Source organism: Coffea eugenioides, chromosome 9 (assembly GCF_003713205.1).
Source record: "Coffea eugenioides isolate CCC68of chromosome 9, Ceug_1.0, whole genome shotgun sequence".
Lineage (NCBI taxonomy): Eukaryota > Viridiplantae > Streptophyta > Magnoliopsida > Gentianales > Rubiaceae > Coffea > Coffea eugenioides.
In genome coordinates, this window is record NC_040043.1 from 9,088,834 (window position 1) to 9,098,904 (window position 10,071).

General features: G+C 30.8%; 1 protein-coding gene across 1 annotated transcript in view; it reads left to right on the forward strand.

Annotated features, from left to right (window-relative positions):
* The first annotated feature begins 822 nt into the window (after positions 1 to 822).
* LOC113782147 overlaps positions 823 to 10,071 on the forward strand; it is an 18,919-nt gene continuing 9,670 nt past the window's right edge. The window contains exons 1-2 of the mRNA XM_027328057.1: positions 823 to 865; positions 2,768 to 2,933. Coding sequence (XP_027183858.1) covers positions 823 to 865; positions 2,768 to 2,933 — 209 coding nt within the window. The remainder of the gene's footprint in view (positions 866 to 2,767; positions 2,934 to 10,071) is intronic.

Below are 10,071 nucleotides of genomic sequence, written 5' to 3' on the forward strand. Positions count from 1 at the left end.
GGGGGGGGGGGGAGGAAAAAGCAAAATATAAATGTTCCAGTATAAGTAGCCTGCTCCAGCAAGGAAAAGTCACAAAAAATATTCACCTTAAAAACGGACTAACGTCTTCTCTAATATATTAACATAAATTATTGTACATTTTACAACAATAGTATAGTCGGCCAAAATTTACACTTTTTTGTGGTGGGGGGGGGGGGGGGGAGGAAAAAGCAAAATATAAATGTTCCAGTATAAGTAGCCCTGCTCCAGCAAGGAAAAGTCACAAAAAATATTCACCTTAAAAACGGACTATCGTCTTCTCTAATATTTCACCTCGTTTCTCCTCTCTCACAAGTCCCAACTCCTAACTTTTCCATTCCTCTAGACCCCTAAAGAAAGAAACGGTAAAAAAAAAATGTCAAAAAGGATGCTATGGCTTGCGGAAAATTTCTGGTTTTTTCAGGCACTACTATCATATGTGCTGGGAGGCTATCTGGAACTAAATCACTACCTGTTCCCTTCCTCACATCCTTTGCTGGTGCCAATTCTCTCAATAGCGTGGGCTTTTTTGCTCTCCTTCCTCATCAAAACCCGACCCTTTATCCTTGACATGATATATATGTTGCTCCTCCACAATACATTCCAGGCTTGCCTGCCTTTCAGAAACCTCCTCAACTGGATACTTTTGACAGTGCTGGTTTTCAACTCCATTCCCTTTCTCTTCCACCGAATCATTGCTTACCAGTTTAAACCGCAGGGATTGGCTCCCCCTCGTCTAAACCAGCTGCGATTTCGCCCCATGGCCTATAGTTATATCTCGAGCCTTGCGATTTTACAACGGAGATGGGTTATTTGCCAAGATCGGGTTGGAGATCTGGAGGGTTCGGTTGGATTTGTACTGATAGTTTGTGCCAACCAATTTCTTTGCTCCTCATTCTATTACTTTCTTCCAGGCGTTTGAGGGATTATAACAGACCACTGGCCTTATTCTCTGTTGCTGCTGAACTAGTCTAGTACGACTATTGTCTATTGTTGTTCTTTCTTTCTTGTTTTTTTGTTTCTATTTGAAGTTTTTATTGTTTCTTCTTATGGCTTTTGATCATTCTGTAGTTGCTCTGCTAGTAGTAATATTACCTTCTCCCTCCCGTGGTTTTGTTCTAGTTGTGCAATTTTATTATATACAATGAAAATCAGTTCAGCAGAAATATTATTATACATGTTAATCAATTAGAATGGTGTATTGTTTAGCTTGAAAACTTGGAAATCCTCTAATACATGTGTTAATAGTTACTTAATAGATGTAATATATTGTGTCTCAAGATTTGAAACCTCAAAAAGGGCTGGCATCATAAAAAATCATTTGTGAGCCCTTTAACCTTTATATTAATTAGATAGTACTTGTGATTGCATTAACATAAGAACTATTGTTCTTCTTATTACTTTTAATATGATTTTCTATATAATTTCCGGTTCTTGTTTATATGATTTGTATAAGAGTTTTTCTAATGGGTGCCTAGTGGATACTTGATAACATACCTAAAATTCATCTAACTTATCATATATATGTACATACTAACAATTATTACCCTCAATTATATTTATATACTTATCCTATTTAAGCTTACCTATCCTCTTTTGTATTTATTTATTTTTTCTAATTAATTTTATATTTTTAAAAATATAACATCTAAAATATATTTTAACGAATGCTCGTTAGACACCTGCTAGACAGACCTTTTGTATAATTGTATAAGCTTTAACTTCCTTGCACATTCAAAAGAATTTAAAATATTTCACCACAAGCTTAATTGTGATATGAAAATAGTAAGATTCCCAAAAGTTAAATAAGTTGAGCTTAATTTAGTAACTGTTGTCTTTTCAACCTTCTATTTAATCAATACCGTGTTTTTCAAATCTTTATCTTTTTTGGACCAAAAGATAGTAACAGAGATTAATACTCCTAATAGCTTTGCCATTTACTCATAACGTTATTGGGTAAAAGATAAACAAAGAGAAATTGCTTGGTCATTTTCACTTACCAAAGTATGGGAAATGAAACAAGTGGCATTTGACTCGAAGGTTTTATTTCTGGCAGCTTTATTCGCATACTATGCTGAAGAGCTTTAATTACTTGAACCAAATAGAGGAATTCTTGGTTGCTTGAGTTGGTCTATGAATCAATTCTGGCAAACAGTTGTATGAGATATCAAGGCCGGTAAGAGATCATTATAAATTGGGATTGCATTCTTTCTTGGGTGATGGGGCAAGGGACAGGAATTAAAAAAAAAATCACTGAATAATTGTGTTTATTTTTAGGTTTAAGACTAGTTGAGATTTGTTAATACGAAAAGTAGTTATTAACTAGAAAAATTGAAAATTATGTGTATATATCGTTCAAGACAATTGCTCATGTCAATTTTTTTAGATCAGAATTCCACAAACAGAGTTCAAGTCGAATTCAACAGTTTACTTGTATTTTCTTATTTGTTTCTTTTTTTTTTCAATTGACTAGAAATTATAAAATTTTTCTTGCGCCTAAAGATTTTTTATCATCAAAAAAGGATTACAAAAAAAAAAGAAACCTCAAGTGTTGAGTTCAAGTATTGCTTAGTTACTATAGCACGTATCAGACTCCAACTCCACTCTAAAACTTTGCTAGCAATTTAACTAAGAAATTTAACTTATGGGATTGAGAATTGATGTGACTGGAATGACAAATAACATCTCAAAGCAATCATGCATGCGATTTGATTCATAAATTTGGTAACTTAGAATTTCTTTGTTGCAGTCCTGCAGATACCAAAGAAGTTCAGATTAGCATTGAGAGCAAAGCTGCCAGAAATCTGTGTGACCATTAGAAACAATTTTGCAATTCCAGTGTCTCTTTATCCTTTGTTAGACATTAAAGCTATGATGAGAGTGAAGGGATTTGATTACGGGAAAGATGAAAGCAGGTAGAAAACAAAAATGATTTCCTAGAGAGAGAAAAAAAAAAGAAAGTGAAAATGACTTGACAATATTGATTTGAAGTTTGAACTCTTAGTCTTAAGGGGCAGCTGGACAAATTATCTAAGAATTCCTGGTTTTGCTTCCCAAAAAATTGCCTATTTTATTTTCCTTTTTCTCTTTCTCTTTTTTTTTTTTTGTTTTTTCTCCATATGATTATTAGCAATTGGACTGCTGGGATTCAAAACTTTATATACGCAATTAGGCATGTCAATGGGTCGGGTCTTATCCGGATCCAACCCAGACCCAATATATTTGGGTAGGATTTGGATTTAATTTTTCAAATCCAGATCCTACCCAGACCTAGATCCTGTGAGAGAGTTATGGGTCTGGGTAGGGTCTGGTTTTCTAGAATCCATATCCAAATCCACATCCATACCAGACTTTACCCAGACCCATATTTATTTTATTAAATAATAAGGAAAATCGTCCAAAACGTCCCTCACATTTTGTAAAATGACTTTTTTCATCCCTCACTTTTAAAAGTGTAATTTTATATCCCTTACAAATTCACATCGGACAAATTTAGTCCCTAACTAGGTTTCCGATCATTTTTTGGCCAGAATCCATCATGTGCAAGGCACGTGATCATTTTTGAAGGGTAAATTTGTCAAATTATATTTTACATAATCTGATCTATAGTCCTCCACATTTTATAAAATAAATTTTTTCGTTCCTCACATTTTATAAAATGATTTTTTTCACCCCTCACATTTCACAAAATGAATTTCTCCATCCCTCACATTTCAAAAAATGAATATTTCCATCCCTCACTAATTATGTATGTGAGGGAAACCCTAAAAAAAAATGTGTGTGAATACATTTTGTTTAAACACATGTATATGTCTATTTGATTTTGCTTAATAATACGAATAGCATAAATATATTTATGTCTCTATTTGATTTCACTTAACAATACCAATACCATATATTATACGTGATCACTTGATTTCATCTGGTATTAGCTAGTAAATAATCTTGCATTCATTTATAAGTTGGCCAATAAAGCTATTTTCGGTCAAAATACAATAAGAATATGCAAATTAAGGTTCTATTGGTAAATATTAGTCATAATTATACAAAAAGAAAAGATAGCCCACAAGTTGGGCCCAATTACATACATGTGTTATGCTATTATTATTAAGCAAAATCAAATAGACATATACATGTGTTTAAAAAAATGTATTCACACACATAATTAGTGAGAAATGACAAATTCATTTTTTGAAATATGAGGGATGGAAAAATTCATTTTGTGAAATGTGAGGGATGAAAAAAATCATTTTATAAAATGTGAGGGACGAAAAAATTTATTTTATAAAATGTGGAGGACTATAGATCAGATTGTGTAAAATATAATTTGACAAATTTACCCTTCAAAAATGATCACATGCCTTGCACATGATGGATTCCGGCCAAAAAATGATCGAAAACCTAGTTAGGGACTAAATTTGTCCGATGTGAATTTGTAAGGGATATAAAATTACACTTTTAAAAGTGAGGGACGAAAAAAGTCATTTTACAAAATGTGAGGGACGTTTTGGACGATTTTCCCTAAATAATATATATATTAGTAAATTTATAAAATAATATAATATTTTATGGCTTTTGGATCAAATACGATAAGATTTTATGGTATTAGAATCTGCATTTAGTATTGATGGTTGGGTGATTGATGAGACTCGTGCCAAATTGCTTCTAGATATGGTTGAAACATTAGTGATTACTGATGATTGGATTGAATAAAAAAAAATGAGTAAGTGTTTATAAATTTTCTTATTCTATTATTTATTTGCCATCGATCCTTAGTCAAATGACATTTATCTCATTAACTATTTTAGTGCTGGATTGCGAGATATCTACCAACATTGAAGTTTAAATAAGAAAAAGAGGTACAAAATTACATTTTTTTAATAAGACTAAATATTTATATATGTTATGGTTGCTTTCTTTCTTTAAAAACTAGTCCTAGTTATCATTGTAATTGGTACAAACTTTTTCAAAAAAAGGAGAAAAGGTAAAGGCAAATAAATGAAATATTGGATGTGGATGCAGTTGAATCTTTGAAAATATATAGAAGTAGTCGACAATAATTCTTTCTTTGAATTCACAATATTGCATCCAACTTGTTGAATGTTAATTTTATTATTTGAAAACAAAAATTAGATGGTATTTATATTATTTATGAACTCTATATATTTTAAATACTTTTTTACTTTAATATGTTCAGAAAATACCCATGGATGTCCATTGAATACCCAGATCTATAAGGGTTTGGGTATGGACTTACTTTTTCAGACCCAAAAGGGTCTGGATTTGAGCTTAGGTCTAACTAAATTAAATGGGTCTGGATCTGGATAAAAGGAATCCAACCCAGATCCAACCCATTGACATGCCTATAAGCAATGATTACCTGATATTAGTTGGTTTTAAATTTTGGCACTGTGAATGATTTGTCGAACATCATTAATAATTGCATGCACTATGAGCCAATTTCTGATCAGCCCAGTAAAGTTGAGCAATTCTTCCTGTTATTCCACACTTAAACATTGAACCCAGATTTAAATTAGGGAAAATCGTTCAAAATGTCCCTCACATTTTGTAAAATGGCTTTTTTCATCCCTCACTTTTAAAAGTGTAATTTTATATCCCTTACAAATTCACATCGGACAAATTTAGTCACTAACTAGGTTTCCGATCATTTTTTGGCCAGAATCATTCACGTGCAAGGCACGTGATCATTTTTGAAGGGTAAATTTGTCAAATTATATTTTACATAATCTGATCTATAGTCCTCCACATTTTATAAAATAAATTTTTTCGTTCCTCACATTTTATAAAATGATTTTTTTCATCCCTCACATTTCACAAAATGAATTTCTCCATCCCTCACATTTCAAAAAATGAATATTTCCATCCCTCACTAATTATGTATGTGAGGGAAACCCTAAAAAAAAATGTGTGTGAATACATTTTGTTTAAACACATGTATATGTCTATTTGATTTTGCTTAATAATACGAATAGCATAAATATATTTATGTCTCTATTTGATTTCACTTAACAATACCAATGCCATATATTATACGTGATCACTTGATTTCATCTGGTATTAGCTAGTAAATAATCTTGCATTCATTTATAAGTTGGCCAATAAAGCTATTTTCGGTCAAAATACAATAAGAATATGCAAATTAAGGTTCTATTGGTAAATATTAGTCATAATTATACAAAAAGAAAAGATAGCCCACAAGTTGGGCCCAATTACATACATGTGTTATGCTATTATTATTAAGCAAAATCAAATAGACATATACATGTGTTTAAAAAAATGTATTCACACACATAATTAGTGAGAAATGACAAATTCATTTTTTGAAATATGAGGGATGGAAAAATTCATTTTGTGAAATGTGAGGGATGAAAAAAATCATTTTATAAAATGTGAGGGACGAAAAAATTTATTTTATAAAATGTGGAGGACTATAGATCAGATTGTGTAAAATATAATTTGACAAATTTACCCTTCAAAAATGATCACATGCCTTGCACATGATGGATTCCGGCCAAAAAATGATCGAAAACCTAGTTAGGGACTAAATTTGTCCGATGTGAATTTGTAAGGGATATAAAATTACACTTTTAAAAGTGAGGGACGAAAAAAGTCATTTTACAAAATGTGAGGGACGTTTTGGACGATTTTCCCTAAATAATATATATATTAGTAAATTTATAAAATAATATAATATTTTATGGCTTTTGGATCAAATACGATAAGATTTTATGGTATTAGAATCTGCATTTAGTATTGATGGTTGGGTGATTGATGAGACTCGTGCCAAATTGCTTCTAGATATGGTTGAAACATTAGTGATTACTGATGATTGGATTGAATAAAAAAAAATGAGTAAGTGTTTATAAATTTTCTTATTCTATTATTTATTTGCCATCGATCCTTAGTCAAATGACATTTATCTCATTAACTATTTTTGTGCTGGATTGCGAGATATCTACCAACATTGAAGTTTAAATAAGAAAAAGAGGTACAAAATTACATTTTTTTAATAAGACTAAATATTTATATATGTTATGGTTGCTTTCTTTCTTTAAAAACTAGTCCTAGTTATCATTGTAATTGGTACAAACTTTTTCAAAAAAAGGAGAAAAGGTAAAGGCAAATAAATGAAATATTGGATGTGGATGCAGTTGAATCTTTGAAAATATATAGAAGTAGTCGACAATAATTCTTTCTTTGAATTCACAATATTGCATCCAACTTGTTGAATGTTAATTTTATTATTTGAAAACAAAAATTAGATGGTATTTATATTATTTATGAACTCTATATATTTTAAATACTTTTTTACTTTAATATGTTCAGAAAATACCCATGGATGTCCATTGAATACCCAGATCTATAAGGGTTTGGGTATGGACTTACTTTTTCAGACCCAAAAGGGTCTGGATTTGAGTTTAGGTCTAACTAAATTAAATGGGTCTGGATCTGGATAAAAGGAATCCAACCCAGATCCTACCCATTGACATGCCTATAAGCAATGATTACCTGATATTAGTTGGTTTTAAATTTTGGCACTGTGAATGATTTGTCGAACATCATTAATAATTGCATGCACTATGAGCCAATTTCTGATCAGCCCAGTAAAGTTGAGCAATTCTTCCTGTTATTCCACACTTAAACATTGAACCCAGATTTAAATTAGGGAAAATCGTCCAAAACGTCCCTCACATTTTGTAAAATGGCTTTTTTCATCCCTCACTTTTAAAAGTGTAATTTTATATCCCTTACAAATTCACATCGGACAAATTTAGTCACTAACTAGGTTTCCGATCATTTTTTGGCCAGAATCCATCACGTGCAAGGCACGTGATCATTTTTGAAGGGTAAATTTGTCAAATTATATTTTACATAATCTGATCTATAGTCCTCCACATTTTATAAAATAAATTTTTTCGTTCCTCACATTTTATAAAATGATTTTTTTCATCCCTCACATTTCACAAAATGAATTTCTCCATCCCTCACATTTCAAAAAATGAATATTTCCATCCCTCACTAATTATGTATGTGAGGGAAACCCTAAAAAAAAATGTGTGTGAATACATTTTGTTTAAACACATGTATATGTCTATTTGATTTTGCTTAATAATACGAATAGCATAAATATATTTATGTCTCTATTTGATTTCACTTAACAATACCAATACCATATATTATACGTGATCACTTGATTTCATCTGGTATTAGCTAGTAAATAATCTTGCATTCATTTATAAGTTGGCCAATAAAGCTATTTTCGGTCAAAATACAATAAGAATATGCAAATTAAGGTTCTATTGATAAATATTAGTCATAATTATACAAAAAGAAAAGATAGCCCACAAGTTGGGCCCAATTACATACATGTGTTATGCTATTATTATTAAGCAAAATCAAATAGACATATACATGTGTTTAAAAAAATGTATTCACACACATAATTAGTGAGAAATGACAAATTCATTTTTTGAAATATGAGGGATGGAAAAATTCATTTTGTGAAATGTGAGGGATGAAAAAAATCATTTTATAAAATGTGAGGGACGAAAAAATTTATTTTATAAAATGTGGAGGACTATAGATCAGATTGTGTAAAATATAATTTGACAAATTTACCCTTCAAAAATGATCACATGCCTTGCACATGATGGATTCCGGCCAAAAAATGATCGAAAACCTAGTTAGGGACTAAATTTGTCCGATGTGAATTTGTAAGGGATATAAAATTACACTTTTAAAAGTGAGGGACGAAAAAAGTCATTTTACAAAATGTGAGGGACGTTTTGGACGATTTTCCCTAAATAATATATATATTAGTAAATTTATAAAATAATATAATATTTTATGGCTTTTGGATCAAATACGATAAGATTTTATGGTATTAGAATCTGCATTTAGTATTGATGGTTGGGTGATTGATGAGACTCGTGCCAAATTGCTTCTAGATATGGTTGAAACATTAGTGATTACTGATGATTGGATTGAATAAAAAAAAAATGAGTAAGTGTTTATAAATTTTCTTATTCTATTATTTATTTGCCATCGATCCTTAGTCAAATGACATTTATCTCATTAACTATTTTAGTGCTGGATTGCGAGATATCTACCAACATTGAAGTTTAAATAAGAAAAAGAGGTACAAAATTACATTTTTTTAATAAGACTAAATATTTATATATGTTATGGTTGCTTTCTTTTTTTAAAAACTAGTCCTAGTTATCATTGTAATTGGTACAAACTTTTTCAAAAAAAGGAGAAAAGGTAAAGGCAAATAAATGAAATATTGGATGTGGATGCAGTTGAATCTTTGAAAATATATAGAAGTAGTCGACAATAATTCTTTCTTTGAATTCACAATATTGCATCCAACTTGTTGAATGTTAATTTTATTATTTGAAAACAAAAATTAGATGGTATTTATATTATTTATGAACTCTATATATTTTAAATACTTTTTTACTTTAATATGTTCAGAAAATACCCATGGATGTCCATTGAATACCCAGATCTATAAGGGTTTGGGTATGGACTTACTTTTTCAGACCCAAAAGGGTCTGGATTTGAGCTTAGGTCTAACTAAATTAAATGGGTCTGGATCTGGATAAAAGGAATCCAACCCAGATCCTACCCATTGACATGCCTATAAGCAATGATTACCTGATATTAGTTGGTTTTAAATTTTGGCACTGTGAATGATTTGTCGAACATCATTAATAATTGCATGCACTATGAGCCAATTTCTGATCAGCCCAGTAAAGTTGAGCAATTCTTCCTGTTATTCCACACTTAAACATTGAACCCAGATTTAAATTAGGGAAAATCGTCCAAAACGTCCCTCACATTTTGTAAAATGGCTTTTTTCATCCCTCACTTTTAAAAGTGTAATTTTATATCCCTTACAAATTCACATCGGACAAATTTAGTCCCTAACTAGGTTTCCGATCATTTTTTGGCCAGAATCCATCATGTGCAAGGCACGTGATCATTTTTGAAGGGTAAATTTGTCAAATTATATTTTACATAATCTGA